Source organism: Staurois parvus, unplaced genomic scaffold (genome assembly GCF_062004578.1).
Source record: "Staurois parvus isolate SC_StPar_1 unplaced genomic scaffold, SC_StPar_1.0 ptg000025l, whole genome shotgun sequence".
NCBI lineage: Eukaryota > Metazoa > Chordata > Amphibia > Anura > Ranidae > Staurois > Staurois parvus.
Window position 1 is genome coordinate 18,490,664 of NW_028317821.1, and position 17,313 is coordinate 18,507,976.

A 17,313-nucleotide genomic window follows, 5' to 3' on the forward strand; every position below is an offset into this window, starting at 1 on the left:
AGGAGTGGCCAAAGATGGATCACTTTAGCACAGCTGGCTGGCCTGCCTGTACGCTCAAAAATATGGGAACAAAGAAACCCTCTAATGAGGGGTATGAGGGAGTATAGATGTGTGCTATAAACCCTTCTATTGTTACAGTTATTCTTTGAGTTTTTCATTTTAGCTCCCTGTAGCTTACAATTTACATAGACACACTCGTGTTGTCAACCAGCTTTTCCCAAATCCAAGATGGCTAACTCAGCTTATTGCCAATACTAGACACGTTTCTGGACGAATGACGCCTAGAAGGCACGTAGGACGTAGGAGCCCCTGATGAGCGGGAGTGGAGAACCTGTACTTCCTTTTCTCGCTGCTTCACTGCATAGAAAGGTGAGGGTTTTCTTCTCCTGGGCCTGAATTCTGGAAATATCTCGTGTGTATCGAGCCCGCCGCCTCTAAGCTCCTTGCTCTCTTCTTGTCTCTCCATAGGAACATGCCGGCCAAGGGTCCTCTGCAGTCCGTCCAGGTTTTCGGGCGTAAGGTGAGTGCGGGGCCGCGTGTAGGCAGTGTAGGGTGAGCTCTCCGGTGTGATCACATGTCTCCAGCCCGTCCACTCCTCGTTCTCCGCTGTCTTGAGCTGCTGCGGCCGGGTGATTGGTCTAGTGCTGTCATCTCTCCGTGTATACTGACTGAGGTCCCCGCACTCTGCTAGATGTCCTATGGACGATCAGAAGTGACTGCATCCGGGGCTGACTCTGCTCTCCTACCCCATCCATACATCATATGGCACAATTCTCCCTGTATGATTACATCCACGTTCAGTCACACTACAATCAGCAGTTCTAGTTCTTACCTGCACCAGAGTTCTTGTCTGGAATCCAGTCCTAAGCCTTCCTGCACACAGCCTGTAAATGTAGGCCTACACCGCATCTGAGCACCACAAATCAAAACCGCTGTTTAACCACTTGCCTTCCTGAGGATTTACCCCCCCCCTTCCTGACCAGGTCATTGTTTGCATTACGGTGCTGCGTTACTATAACTGACTATTGCGGCATCATGCAACGCTGCATCCAAATTAAATGTACGCCCTTTTTCCCCCACGAATTGAGCTTTCTTTCAGTGGTGTTTGATCGCCTGTGTGCTTTTTTATTTTTTGCGCTATTTAAAAAAGTAAGTTTTGAGAAACAGTATTTTAGACTTTGCTATTAAACATGTCCATTAAAAAAAAATCTAATTTTGTCATTTACACCAAAATGTATTCTGCTACATGCCTTTGCTAAAAGAAAAATCCCAATACATGTAAATTGGTGTACATGAAAGTTATAGCGTTTACAAATGGCGGTATTGATAGGTGTGTTTTTTGGGTTTTTTTTTTTCTCTAATGGCAGCAATCAGCAACTTATAGCGGGACTGAGGCGGGCATTCTGACACTGGGGGAAACTGACTTGGTGTCGCTGACATCCCCAGTGACACCAATACAGTGATCAGTGCTAAAAAAAGAGCACTGGCACTGTACTAATTGCAGTGGGCAGGAAGGGGTTAACATGAGGGGCGATCAAAGGGTTAACTGTGTGCTGGGAGTGTTTTACATAGGGGCGGTGTGTTGGTGCTTCACTGTAAGCAAACTGCTCTGGATGGCTGTGCTGTGCACAGCCATCCAGAGCAGTGTGCTCGAGCCGACAGGGAGGAGGACTGTTAGTAAACAAAGCAGTCCTCCTTCCTGTTGGGGATGCTTGGTAATCACCTGGTGCCAGCAGGTAATCACCAGCCAGGACTCTGTGATTGATGAGCGTGGCTCGCACACGCCCCCTGCACAGAAATACAAAATTACATATATCTGCTATAGGGTGGTCAGGATGCGGTTATCCACTTGCCAACTGCACTATAGCCGAATGACTGCTACAGCGTGGTTGTCCAGTTCTGGGAGGGCGTCATATGAAGTCCTCCCAGAACGTGCCCTTTCGCACGCACGTAGCGTTGTCCGTGATCGATACGGACACAGCTGATCACATGATGAAGTAAAAGGCCAATCACAGCTGCCTTTTACCACGTGATCAGCTGTGTCCAATGAGTAAATACAGTTGCTGGTTATTGGCTGCACTTTCCTCACACTGTCACAGTACTGCCGATAACCGGCAAATGACACAGAGGACACCTACACTGATCAGGGAACTGATGATTAGTGGCTAGCAGTGCCGCCAGTCAGTGTCGCCCATCATTGCTGCATATCAGTGTAGCCTCATCAATGCCCATCTGTGAAGGAGAAAATGTACCTGTTTGCAAATGTTTATAATAGAAACAAAGAGAAACTTTTTTTTTTTCTTCAAATTTTTTGCTTTTTTTGTTTATAGCGCAAAAAATAAGACACCCAGTGGTGAATAAATACCACCATAAGAAATCTCTATTTGTGTGAAAAAAAATTATAAAAATTTCATATGGGTATGCTTCATGACCATGCAATTGCATTCAAAGTACAACAGTGCTGAAAATTGGCCTGGGCACAAAGGGGGTGAAAGTGCTCAGGTGGGTGAGTGTGCTTCGCTGAGAAAACCCCTCTTGGAGACTCCTGGGATGTATGAAATCATTTGCCTAGGCATGGAAACTTGGAAGTAACTGAAGAAATGTATGAACAAAATTAAAAATAGTAAATATAATATACCTATCTATTAATGCTAATAGCATAAAGATTTAAAATAGTCAATGTTGACCGAAAGAATGAAGTTCCATGTTAAGGCCCTGGTCCACAGTAGTGTGGGTATGGCTGCCCATTCATTCGAATGGGCTGCTGTGCCTGCAGTTAACGCAAGAAAAAAAGGTCCATGCACGTTTTTCAAAAACTCATCTGCAGGGCAGCAGCATGGTCTTTGTTGACCATGCTGTTTCTATGCAGTTCCCACAACCGTGATCAGGCTGAGATGCGTGTAGGTGCCTTTCAGAATGAATGGCAGCCCTGTGCGATTCTGCTGGTGCAGACACAGATGTGATTCCCTCAACCAGCCTGCACTGCGACTAGGTTGCGGGCTAGTGTGAACCAACTTTTACACCCTGGTCACGACTTTGAAATCGTGCGACTTAACGTGAAGTCACAGGATTTCAAAGTTGGATGACATGCCGATTTGAGGTGTGATTTGTAAGAAATCTGACACAGATGTCTATGCAAATCACATTAAAATTAGTAAATAGAGAAACAGGAAAAGGGCGCAATGACCTAGTGCATTATCGTTTAAAATATTTATTGAAGAAAAAGTAAGTATCAGACTCACAATAGACATAAAAACACAGGCATGTCAAACTGAACAAGATGTATGATCCAAACAACATCATTCAGTTGGTCATCCAGGGTTCCATCGTATGGACTCAGATGTTGTTTTGTATTTGTTTCTGAGCATATGTGGTCTTGCTCTTCAGTTTTGTTCTGTTTTTTTGGCCGAACACTGTTCTGATTAAATGAAAATCGTACGTTCTGGTATTGTACAGGAAACATTTTTGTCTTTATCCCTTCAGATTATTTTGCATGAACTGCCGTGGTCGGCTCTCGAAAGCTTTGTACTAATGATCAGACTATTGGACGATCGCTTCAAAAGTGGTATTTTTAGTTCATTTTTCTGGTCATTTGTACGGGCGAATAAGTGTACTTTCTGACAAGTTCCTGTCTGGTCCACCTGTCAGTTTTACAGACAGATGTTTGAAAGTTCAGTAGAGGAAGAAGCTTAACTGCTTTCCTGCTGCCCTATAGCAGATATACTGCTACTGGTGGCAGGTGTGCACGAAATTACGTATATATACGTGATTTCGCATTTCCGGGTAGGGGGCGCGCGCCCTATACGTGCCACTATTTGCGGCCTCGGCTGTTCCGGCCGGGACCGGTGATCGAGCAGGATTACCGACGGAGAGAACTGTAATTAAACAGTCCTCTCCCCTGTTAGCTTCTGCACACTGCTATTTGTGACTTTGCATAGCAGAGCCACACATAGCAGTGTGCTTACAGTGAAGCACACTGTAAAACAGCACAGTTAACCCTTCCTGCCCAGTGCCATTAGTATCATGTCAGTGCTTTTTATTAGCACTGATCACTGTACTGGTGTCACTGGGGATGTCAGTGACCCCAAGTCAGTTCCCCCCAGTGTCAAAATGCCTGCTGCTGTCTGGCTATAAGTCGCTGATCGTTGCCATTACTAGTAAAAATAAAAAAATCCCAGTATATATACCACCATTTGTAAACGCTATAATTTTCATGTAAACCAATTAATTTACGCATATTGGGATTTTTTTTTTTTTTAGCAAAAAGCATTTTGACCTAAATTTTGATTTAAAAAAAAAAAAAAGAAAAAAACTGGGCATGTTAACCACTTGCCTACCGGCACTTATACCCCTTTCCTGCCCAGGCCAATTTTCAGCCTTCAGCGCTGTTGTACTTTGAATGACAATTGCGCTGTCATGCAACATTGTATCCATATGACATTTTTATAATTTTTTTCACGCAAATAGAGCTTTCTTTTGGTGGTATTTAATCGCCACTGGGTGTTTTATTTTTTGTGCTATAAACAAAAAATTTGAAAAAAAGTTTTCCTTTTGTTTCAAACGGGTACTTTTTCTCCTTTACTGATGTGCATTGATGAGGCGGCACTGGGCACTGCAGGGCAGCACAGACTAGCGGCACTGCAGGGCAGCACGTGGGTGGCACTGGTAAGCACTGATCATCAGGGCTGATCTGTTTTCTGACAATTCCCGATTAACGGCAGTACTGTCCTCATACTGTGACAGCGTGAGGAAAGTGCAGCCGATAACTGGCAACTGTATTTACCTGGTGATCTGCTGTGTCATTGGACACAGCTGATCATGTGGTAAAAGGCTGCTGTTATTGGCCTTTTACTACATCACATGATCAGCCGTAGGACTTGGCGATCACGTCATTACTCCCTCACAGAACTGGAGAGCCCCATCGTAGCTGTCATTCTGCTATAGCACGGTTGCCAAGTGGTTAATAGCAAAAAGTCAAAAATATTGTTTTCTGAAAATTGTCTTTTTTTTTTTTTAATAACGTAAAACATAAAAATCACACAGATTATTAAATACCACCAAAAGAAAGCTCTATTCGTGGGAAAAAAAGGACGTAAATTTAACTTGGGTGTAGCGTTGTATGACCGCGCAATTGTCAGTTAAACTAACGCAGCTCTCTTCAATAAGAGCTCAAATTGCAGTTAAAATGTCATTGTTTTTGGCTACATGCACACTTTTTACACATTCATGTTGTGTTGCTATTCTTTCTTCATAAATATTTTAAACTGGTATGTTTGGTTTGTCCTATTTATTTCACATAGAGGTGTTTTGTTTTTCCCACAGAAAACTGCAACTGCTGTTGCCCACTGCAAAAGAGGCAATGGGCTCATCAAAGTTAATGGGAGACCATTGGAGATGATTGAACCTGGGACACTGCAGTACAAGGTAGGTTCTGTTAAAATTATTTATTGCTAACTTCAAATTCTCATCACACTAGTGATTATGTAATTAACAGTGGGTGACAATGGGTCTGTAATAATCTGAATCCCCATTCCTAAATGTTTGTAATGGTGGGGCTTAATTCCCAGGAATTATGGTAATTTTTATTTATTTTTTTTATCATGTTCATGCTTGGCAGAGTTAATTAAGGCCCATTTCACACTGGCAGACTGATTGGGTCCACTTGTCTGTTGTTCAGACAGACCCAATTGGATCATCCATTGCCCTCTAAGGAGCAGTGGATGTAAACGTTAGTTTACACCGGCCTGCCTCCAGTCCGCTAAAAACAGATGGGAATCCATCCTATCGGATTGGATGGCAGTCATATGACTGTCCTTAGAGGGAAGAAGGCTGTGTCCACTCTACATGAGCAGACATGGACCTGTCCTCCTCCTACTCAGCAGTTATTGGGGACTGATCCCCCGCTGAACAGGCAGATCCTCTGGCAGAGTCTGCCCTTGTGAAGTGGGCTTGTTCACACCATGTCCAGTGATCTGCATTTTTCTGCACTGAAAAACTCAGGTCGCTGCAAGGACACCTATAAACCAATGTGTGGTGGTTTTTTTTTTTCTCTTTCTTTGTGTCTCGTTCACAACACAAGCCATGCACATAAAAATGCATGCAATAGCATGTTACTGCGCATGCTTTTTCAGTGCATTTGTATATGCAGTATGGTGTGACAGGACTGGCATCCTATATACTGCCTGACTTATTACTGAAAACACATTCAAAGGTCTCCTATAACAAAGATGAACTCCTCCAGTCACCTGCTGTTACAGAATGCAATCGAATGGCGAATTTGATGAGGTTATACACTTTCTGCACAAAAACTGATATTTAGTTTCTAACGAATGCCTATTTGTGACTGGTTCTTTTTAACCACTTCCAGTCCGGACACTTTTACCCCCTTCCTGACCAGGGCAATTTTCAGCTTTCAGCGCTATCACACTTTGAATGACAATTGCGCGGTCATGCAACACTGTACCCAAATTAATTTTTTACCATTTTTTTGCGACAGAGAAAGCTTTATTTTGGTGGTATTTATTCACTGCTGGGATTTTTATTTTTTTTGCTATGTAAATGAAAAAGTCCAAAAATTTTGAACAAAAGTGTTTTTTTTTTTTATAAAATTTTGCAAATAAATAATATTTCATCATAAATCTTTGCCAAAATGTATTTCATTATCTTTTTAGTAAAAAAAAACAAAAAAAATTAGTTTATAACCAAAAATTATAATTTTTAAACATTTTGTTTTACATTTTTATTTTATTTTTTTATATTATTATTTTATTTTTTATTTTTTTTACATACTGTCACCCTAGCAGTACAGTGTCACCATGGTGACACTGTACTACTTGTGGAGGGTGATGAAGATTTTTTTTTTTTTTTTTTTACAATGATTGCTTTTACACCCATATAGGATGTAAAAGCAATCATTTCTCTTTCTCTCTGTGTGCATTCCTGCACTCATTGAGAAATACAGAGTGAGCTGTGATTGGTCAGAGCTTGTCACATGGTACAAGGCTGTTGTGAATAGCCTTGTACCATGTGACCTCTGTGTGATCATTCACAGATTTCACACGTAGTAAGCAATGATGTCACAAGTGACATCTTGCTTACTACTTTGCATGTGATCACTGATTGGCCAATCAGTGATCACATGATCGGGACCTCGTACAGAGGTCCCGTCCGACGATCGGTGTTTCACTGTGTCCGGAGGACACAGCGGGCACCGGATCGTGGTGCTGCGCGCTCCCAGGGAGCGCGCACAAGCAGGGTGCGGGGAGGCCGTTCATAAACGGCCACCCGACCCTGTACTGCCACCGTCCGGCCGTTTATATGCAACGGCCGGTCGGGAAGTGGTTAAATAAAATTTTGGACTTATTCAGGTATGATTTCTCTATATTTGGAGGGGGGGAATTTGGTAGATTGTGTACATTGGGGTTTATTGGATTTAAGCAGCCACATGTAAAGTTCAGTACAAACGTCAGCTATTTAGAATCTAAGTGAATTATGGTGCTATGGGCTACTGCACTTTATCATTCCTTGTTTGCTCCTTGTGATTTTTTTTTTTTTTAAAGAAAACAGATTCTAAGAATGTTTATCTTCATTTTATTACAGAATTTATAATTTTTGTTCATTTTTGTCACCCGATTAGAAATATCTTGTAGCTACTTCTCTAATGTAAAAGTTGAAGTCTTGTTTCTTCACATGGGTGGCAGTCCTTGCCGCCTCTCTGAAAAGTAATCTTCAGTGGATTGCTTTTTAAAGGGCAGCTAGCAGTTGATGTATTTCCTCCCCATCGCATGTTTTAACCGCACAAATGCCCATGTGCTTTGCACACTGTTTTCATGTGGCACCTCTGTGGCGCAAACACTTACTTTTACTGCTGCTGGTGTGAATGACCCCTAAGGGCTATGTTAACTTGGCAATCTCTAGTTGATGGCAGATAACCAGTTTTAGGATTGCTAAGGGAGCCTTGAAGGTACGTGCCTGCTTCTTTGGCATCTCTCAATTGCTGCTTCCACACAGAAGAGCAAGAATCTGCAGCAGTTTAGCTTGCATGCTCTGTACACTGGGGGAGATGGAGAATGCTCTCTAGTGATCTGAACTGTTAATGGCAAGTTGCTTCCAGCGATAGAATCATATACATGACTGGCTTTAATACTTTTGTATTCCCTATCTGCACATCTTGTTTCCAGGTCAGCAACTTGATGTTAGAAATTCTTATCTACTTGCCCTTTTTTGGTTCATTGTCCAAAAGTGTTAAAGGGTAGCTTACTTTTGGAACATGTTACACCTGTATTTGGGGTGTATCCTGTTCCGCTTGTGTCCCGCTCACCCCTTCCCCTGTGACAGCAGGTGGGGGGATCCTCTTCCTGCTCTTGCCATCACTTTTTAAAATTTGCGCGGCTGTACAGACTTCTGTTTATACAGTCACATAATTTAAAAGAAAGACGGGCACGGCTTGTAGTTCTCAGTGAGCTACAGGTGTGCAGATGAGCACTGACATGTTCTTCAGCTTTCAAACAGAGCTGTGCAGAGGCATGGGCAAGAAAGCTGGAGTGTCTGCAGGACACTTAATTAAAGCTAGGAGAACAGCATTAGAACGGACTAGCTTTACCAGGAGAAGTAAACGGTGGCATTTAAAGCGGAGTTCCACCCAAAAGTGAAAGTCTACCTTTTTGCCTCATTTGGCACCTTTTTAAAGGGGCAGGGGGAGCAGGTACCTGGTTTTGACAGGTACCCGCTCTCACTTCCAGCTGAGCTCACCACCTCCCGCAGCAGGAAACCGGTGAAGCCGCAAGCCTCAAGATGGCGGTGCAAGCAGCCGATTGCTACTATTAAGTCGGCAGCCAAAGTATTTTTTTTTGGGGGGGGGGGGGGGTCGCGGGGGCTGGAAATATGCTTTAATATAGGGTCGGGTTTAGAGAAATTATATCGACTAGACTAAAATCTAATTGTGTTTTTTTTTAAATTTTTTTTATTATTATTATAAATATGGTAACGCCGTTTATGTGTGGGGTTTTGTTTTTTGTTTTGTTTTGTTTTTTTTCGATTCTAGCCATGGGGGTGATGTCATCAATTATGACAACCTGTAAAGTTTTGCTGTATAAATTAATTTACTTTATCTGTGCAGCTGCTGGAGCCTGTTCTTCTTTTGGGAAAGGAGCGATTTGCTGGTGTTGACATCAGAGTGCGTGTGAAAGGTGGTGGACATGTCGCCCAAGTTTATGGTAAGAATGCTTCAATTTGCCCATATAAATGTCCATGAGGTGCATAGTCTGCCGTTAATGAACGCATTTGAGTTGATACAAATGTAAAATACGTTAAATGATTAAAGGAGTTCTGTAGTCCCAGCATATGATTTCATTACATAACATCTGCATTAGAATTGCAATACAGTTGTATTTGAGAATCCAGAATTAGATTACTTGTAAAATCATTCCATTAATGCTGCCTGTTTGCCAGCTATCCCTTTCCACAACTTGCACCATTCCCTGCATGCTTTGCAGCCTCTTCTCTGCTGTAGAAGGCAAGTTCTGTAAAATGTATGGCACAGCAGTGCCTACTCACAGGGCATAATGAATGTCACAGAATTCATGGAAATAAATGTGTGGGGATCTTCACAAAAAGTTTACAAATTTCAAGATGGTTCAGATTAATAAACTGGAAATGCCATACAATGTGGAAACATGAGTTTTTGACCATACATACAATTTTTAAGTTTAATGTACAGCTTTTAGGCATCCATATTCATGAAAGCAGATATAGAATGTTCTTTCAGTAATGCCTTCTGTAACTTTTTTTTTTTTTTTTTCCATTTACAGCAATTCGCCAGGCTATTTCTAAATCATTGGTGGCTTATTATCAAAAATGTAAGTTTCCAATTTGTGTTGATCATCTTTCAATGTCAGTAAATCTATTGAAAATGAGTTGAGCTATAGCATGTTGACTAATTTCTTTAGTCTATTCAGGGCTAAACTACATTTATTATGGAAAATAAAAAGTAAACTTGTTTTGCAAGATTTTTAAATGTGTAACCAGTCTTGCTATTGCAGACAGCACAGCCAAGCACCCATTTATTGTTCTGCTGAAACATTCATGACAAGGGGAGATAGAAAACAGAACTGCATCTCCTCTAGCAGTTATAACCCTATAGGTGTATTTAAGTGGTTTGTTTGCCAGGTGATCAGGTTTAATCATTACTATTTTTTACATTCTAAAGTTTGATGGATGATTGACTCTATCAGCATCATGTTGCCACTTACCTTTGTTTTCCATAGGAGCTGGTGTTTTAGATCTCATTTGCAGTTTTTGTTATCACATTTCTTTTTTCCATTTTAGTATAGTTGTCAAAGCAGCATTTACATTTGAAGACATGGTTATCTTAGGTGGAATGTATAGGAAGATAAACACGTCCAGTCCTTAAACCCTTAAAGCTTTGGTTAGAGCAGCAAGGGATTAAGAGCCTTTGTGGTTTTTTTTTTTTTTTTTTTTTTTTCTTCTTTCTTTGTTTGCCCACACTTTTAATAATGGATGTGTTAAAACTTCTGATAAAAATGATGCCCACTCCCCATTTCCTTTTTTATGTTTTTATTTTTTTTTGTATGGGTGTTACTATGACAGGAAGTTCTTTAAAGTGGAGTCACAGGTTGAAATAAAAACTAGACAAATTTTAACACTTCCACTCATTATAAAACAATAATGCCTTTAGAGCAGGGGTAGGCAACCTGCGGCTCTCCAGCTGTTGCAGGACTACAACTTCCATCATGCCTCTGCAAGTCATAGCTGTAACTGTCAATTTGCAATGTTTCATGGGAAATGTAGTTCCACAACAGCTAGAGAGCCGCAGGTTGCCTACCACTGCTTTAGAGTATATGTAAACCCTTACCTTGTAAAAACAGCCCATACTGTTTAAAATGGAAATGAAAGGCAAAACGTGTGCATGTTTAAAAAAAAAAAAAAAAAAGGGTATTTATAATGTATTTTATAAGTGATGCCATTTCCTCTGTTCTCAGCTGCATAGAGAGGTTACCACTAAAAAAAATTGTCTTGAAGGAATGTCAGAATAATATACAAACCATTAGGTTATTACTGCCACCGTAAACTATACAATCATAAAGCTGTGGCCTAAAATCTATACAATTCCAGGTAAGGTAGCACTATAGCATCACTCTTTAACCGGATAATTTATAATAAATATATTCTCACCCAGTGTCCACATGTGACTGATGCTGAAACTTAAATGTCCAATCCTAAAGAGAATTCTTCATGCTTTAAATTCTTCACCTTTCACCACACAACTGCATGAATCCCACTTCCCGCAGGCTCCACACTTGCCAAACTGTTGCCTTTCATTCACATCATTGACAAGTGTTGCATAGCATCACCCACTCCTCCTCTCTCAATAGAATCGCTCAGCAGCAGGGAAAAGAAAGAGGTCCTAATAGTGTAAATTGCTACACCACCTTTATTCATGGAGTCCCCATTAAAATTCTACTCACAAGCAACAAAATTTGACAGCCATAAAAGCCGCTAGTGTGGGTACAGACAGACCTGTACAAATCGATTGTGCCATAGTTTCACCCGGGCTGCTCCACTGTCTTTTCCAGTTCGGTGTATGATGTGCCTTTTTAACATTTTTATGTACATTATCTGGTGTTGTAAGAATGAAGTTATAGTCTTCTCCTATCTGTTTTATGGAATTATTTAGATTTTTGTGCACAGTTTTATGATTTTATGCATAGAGAGCTGGGGATGGAGAGAGAGAGAGAGCAGCATTCAGGTCTTCCCAGTGAATGGCTGTGCAGGTGGAAGTGTCAGTGACCAGGCTGTGCTCTCATGCATAGTGTGGTCAGTTTTTAATAGGAAAACAGAGGGACTGACAGGAATACCAGGGATTTCACCTAAAGGAAGGAAGCAATACTAAGAACAAGATGCTTTTTCATACAAGTACATGGTACAGCAGACCCATATCAAGAATATGAAATGTTGGGTTTACATATTCATTAATATGCAAACGTATTGCTAATGTTAATTGTAAATTTGTTCATTTTATTGCAGATGTTGATGAAGCCTCCAAGAAGGAAATTAAAGATATTCTTATCCAGTATGACAGGACCCTTCTAGTTGCAGATCCTCGTCGTTGCGAGTCCAAGAAGTTTGGTGGACCTGGAGCCCGTGCTCGCTACCAGAAGTCTTACCGTTAAATTTATCATGTATATTCTTCTGCAATAAAGTATGAAAAATTAAATTTTGTGAATTGAGCGTCTTGCTTTCACATCTTTATTTTTTTTTTCTTGAGTACAGATATGTCCAGGATTTATGGTTCGCTAGAGCTATGGAAATAAATGCATTTTAGAATGGACTTGTTGCTTTAGTTTCTTGTACTGTTCCTAACCACTCCCTTCTGTACACACAATAGCTGTGTTTTGGTTTCTAATGCAGACATAATTTGAACTTTTACAGTAAATTTACATTATCACATATACCGTAGTGTCGGTGAATATAGGGTTAACGTGGTTGTGAACATCAGACATGAAATATGAAAAAAGCATATCCCTCCTATAGTATGTACTTGTCATTTAAGAGCATGAAGTATCATTTCTGTCTGCTGCTTCATTCCTCTGCCTGAGTCACTTATGACAAATTTTCCTGACACCAAGAGAAAAATGGTGGCAGGGGAGGGACCTCCAGCAGATTGACAGCCTGTGGATGCTGTGTGGGGGGGGTGTGTCTGGTCCCTCCAATCAGCTCCCAGAGCTCTCTGATGTAACGTCGGGTCTCTGCCCCCTGCTCTTCAGAGCTGAGATCTTGTGTAAAATCTGCACTTTGAATGGACATATAAGGGTCAGACAGCTGTAGATAACCAGGTAAAACTTATAAGGATTTGTTTGATCTGCATATCACCTTAGGCCAGTTACTGAGTATATGTAAGGGTTTACAACCACTTTAAAGGTGTCACCATTTTCTGCAAACCTTTAAATTTTGTCTCGATTAGAGTGGATGGTCATATGACTAATGCCTCTACATTGGTCACTCACCCTCTTCTATAAGGACTTGGGTAACAAAGTAAACTTAAGAGAAATATGTAGAATACAATTTCTGACCTGCATGTGCAAATGCCAGTTGTCTCTGGCTTCAATATTGTATTCACTTATCCATAACAAATATAGCTAGTAGTGCTGATCGGTGTACTTGTTCCTGGTCATTGCCTCAAAAGTATTAGAGCTAAAGCACATTTGAGCAGCTAATTACCCAACATCCACCTACACTGACAGGTGCAAACATCCTCACTTTTCTCAGGTCTACAACATTTGGTCCCTAAAAATCATGAAGGATTGATATAAATATTTGTAACTAGACATTGGGGTTGAATTCCTAAAACTGGAGAGTGCAAAATCTGGTTGCATAGAAACCAATCAGCTTCCAGGTGTTTGTGGTTTTTTTTTTTTGTCACCGCTTAATTCAACAAGCTGAAATTTAGAGGCCGATTGGCTACCATGGACAGCTGTATCAGATTTTTCACTCTCCGGTTTTAGTAAATCAACCCTAATATGTACTGTATTCCAAGAACACGTACTCATATATGTTCTTAGATATTTGCCGTTTCATAAGTCTAGCCACCTAGTGGCTCTAGTAAAGATCCAAATGTAGCACCCGGCCTCCCTCCCATGGGTACAATCTAATTTCTATATACACAACCATTCCTGTTCTTCACACAGCAATGTTCATTTTGGATTTTTATTTTGAGATACAAAGTGTAACCCAGCTTTATGTTTAGATACAAAAGTAACTATAGTAAAAGCAGCGGTAGCTCTAGAAGACACCCCTCTTGTTCTTCACACACATTTTTATGTTCCGATACCAAAGTAACCACTGGCTTTATGTTTAGATGTAAACATTTTTTTTTTTCTGTCCTTGGGATGTGAGCCCTAACATTTGTGCAAACAAGTGTTTCAGAAGAGTCTCACTGGAAATGTGCATTTTAATGTTTGCAAAAGAGTGAAGATGCTAGGCTTCCCATTAACAAACATCAGCAATAGCACCTTTTATTTATATATAGATTGTACACTCCTTGAGGGTTAGGGACTGATGTGAATGTACAATATATATGTAAAGCGCTGCATAAATTGACGTTGCTATAGAAGAACATGAATATATATATATATATATATAGATAATATAATTTTTTATTTTTCCCCTACCGTCTTTCAGGCCAGCACTCTGAGAGACCTCGGCTCCTCCCCATCTGAGGAAACACCTCCACCTACAATAAAAAAGCTCCACTCCCCTCTGACCTCAGTTCTCAGGTGTTTCCTCCGGTGGGGAGACACGAGGAGGCGCAGGAAGACGATAGGGGAGCCGAGGGCCGGATAGCCGGCTGTGAGGCCCGACGCAGCCGGGAGTGAAGGCCGGAGTGTCCGGCTGCATATCCTCCCAGGGCAGGCTGCCAGCAGTGAGAGTGCATCCCGGGGGACGGGACAGGGCACTTACCTGCTCTTCGCCCCCCGACCCCCTCCGGCGAGGGGGGGCGTCGGGGTGGCCGTGGTGAGGTCTGGGGAGGATCGGGGGGAGTTCCGCTCCTTCCCATGCTGGCGGTCTGAGGGCTTTGCCGGGCCGGACGTCGGGAGACGGCGGTTTCCGGCGGAAGGGGCGGGGCTTCGCCCAGGGCTGCGAGTTCTGCTTCCGGTCGCGGCCTTCACACCACGGCGGCGCGAAATTCAAAAATGGCGGTGCGGTGCACAGCGGTCTGGGGGACAGACCTGCACCAGGCGACCACCCTCCGGTACGGGATGTCGGAGGCACCGGGACCAGGAGATGCCAGCACCAGCCAGTCACAGGTAAGGTGCCTCAGTGGAGGCCTCCCCTACCTGTGGGCCCCTAGCAGTGGGAAGGTAGGGCAAGGGGTCTGCGGTTTTTCAGGCCCTTGTTTGCTCTGCCGGGAAGCAGGGGGGGGGGTGTTTAGTATCGGACTGATTGGGCTTCCCTCCTCCCCCCTTTTCTTTTGTGTCTTTCAGGGCAAGGCCCGAGCTAAACTTAGGCACCAGGAGCCCAAGCGGAGATGCCCTTCCTGTAAGGAAGTTTTAAAAGAATCTTGGCGAAAGGTTCTTTGTGGCCCATGTATACAGGGGTTGGTGAGGGAGGAGAAGCCAGAACAGGGGGACCTAGCCAGGTCAGTGAAGGAGTTGGCTACCACCTTCGACTCCTTCAAGTCCCTCATGGAGAGGTTTGCCCTCCCATTACCTACACTTCCCCCCCCCCCCCCCCCAGGTGGCTTCGGTGAGTCGTCGGGAACCCCTTATGACCGGGGAGGAACCAGTGGGGGACTCCCAGTCTGAGGAGGAATCAGCGGGTGAGGGTCCCTCGGAGGAAGGGAGGGGCCCCTCCCGGTATAAGTTGACCCTAGAGGAGGTTGATGAGCTCCTGGGGGCTATATACGAAACCCTGGACATTAAGGAGGAGGTTAAGGCCTTATCTCTCCACGACCAAATGTATCAGGGATTGGAGGAGCACCAGCACAGAATGTTTCCTGTGCATGACATTTTGGTAGACACGATGAAGAAGGAGTGGCAAGACCCGGAAAGGAAACCGTTCTTCTCAAAAGCATTGAGAAGGAGGTTTCCGTTTTCGGAAGACCCGGAGGCGGTCTGGAACAAGAGCCCCAGGCTAGACGCGGCCTTTTCCCAAACGACCAGGAGAACTGACCTAGCGTTTGAGGACATGGGGGTCTTACCAGACTTATTGGACAAAAGGGCGGAGTCTCTCCTTAGGAAGGCCTGGGACTCGACCCTGTACAACCTGAAGCCGGCCATGGCTACGACAGTGGTAGCCAGGAACTTAGAGTATTGGCTTACGCAATTACAGGCCCATATTGTGGCAGACTCTCCCAAGGAAAAAATCTTGGCCTCTTTTGAGACCCTTTTGCAAGGAGTGGGGTATATTGCGGATGCTTCCGCAGAGTTGGTGAGATTGGGGGCCAGGTCTGCTGCCCTGACCAATTCAGCCAGAAGGGCGCTGTGGCTAAAGACATGGCAGGGGGACATCACTTCAAAAGTTAGGTTATGCGGCATCCCCCTCACAGGAGACTGTCTGTTCGGCCCGGGGTTGGAGGAATTATTGGACCGGACAGCTGATAGGAAAAAGTCCTTCCCCCTCAAGAGGAAAATGCAGGAGGGGGGGACACGGAAGGCCCGCCCGGCAAAGAGGCTGAGCCTGCGACCGCCTGGTCAGGGTAGGTCGGCTGGACAGAGAGGTAGGGGAAGAGGGGGAGCGATTTTTCGTCCTCCTGAGCAGCCCCAAAAACCAAGGTGACTTGGTTCCTCCTGTGGGGGGAAGATTGGCGGCATTCCTCCCACAGTGGGAAGCCATGGTCACCAGCCCCTTCATTTTGGATGTCATCCGAAGGGGTTACCGGTTAGAATTTCTGAGACCGCCACCCGAGACTTTTCTGGTGACGACCCGTCCAAGGGATCCGACGAAGGACACGGCTCTGGTGGGCGCTTTGGAGATTCTAGAGTCCCAGGGGGTCATCTCCAGGGTTCCAGTAGCGGAGCGAGGGAAGGGAGTTTATTCCCATGTGTTTGTGGTTCAAAAGCCGTCTGGGGCGTTCAGACTGATTTTGAACCTGAAACCCTTGAACAAGTCAGTGCGTTACCGGAGGTTCCGCATGGACTCCATTTTTACAATCAGGTCCCTAATCCCACCAGGTGCATTCATGGCATCCATAGACTTGAAGGACGCCTACCTACACGTGCCCGTGGCGGAAGCCTCTCAGAGGTTCCTCAGGTTGGCAGTGGGGGGGGAGGAAGGAATTCGACACTGGCAGTTCAGGGCTCTTCCATTCGGCCTTTCCTCCTCGCCAAGAGTATTCACCAAGGTTCTGTCGGAGGCACTGATTTCTATCCGCTTAAGGGGGATTTCAGTGGTGGCCTATCTGGACGATTTGCTGCTCTTCGCGGATTCAGAGGCTCACTTACGGCAAGACCTGGTTATAGTGAGGAACCATCTGGAAAGCTTGGGGTGGATTTTGAATCTGGAGAAGTCCTGCCTGGTGCCTTCTCAGAAGGTGATTTACTTGGGCTACACTCTAGACTCGGTAGACCAAAAGACCAGCCTGACTTTGGAAAAAGTCACCAAGTTGGAGGCCGGAGTCAGATTACTGCAGGGGAGCAGGTCGATGTCCATAAGACAGGCCATGTCGGTACTTGGATTGCTGACAGCGTCCATTCCGGCGGTTCAGTGGGCAGGTCTGCATATGCGTCCCCTCCAGTTGTGGATCCTGAGGGTTTGGGACAGGAAGTGTCACTCCCTAGAACGCAGGGTCTTGGT

The 17,313-nt window shown here is 43.8% G+C and overlaps 1 protein-coding gene across 1 annotated transcript; it reads left to right on the top strand.

The window, feature by feature from the left end:
* Positions 1–284: 284 nt before the first annotated feature.
* On the top strand, positions 285–12,235 carry RPS16 (ribosomal protein S16). The gene is made up of 6 exons (XM_089652132.1): positions 285–369; positions 469–520; positions 5,323–5,424; positions 9,119–9,215; positions 9,810–9,857; positions 12,046–12,235. Exons 2-6 carry the CDS (start codon positions 473–475, stop codon positions 12,189–12,191), a joined length of 441 nt encoding a protein of 146 aa, XP_089508258.1. The 5' UTR covers positions 285–369; positions 469–472; the 3' UTR covers positions 12,192–12,235.
* The last annotated feature ends 5,078 nt before the right edge of the window (positions 12,236–17,313 follow it).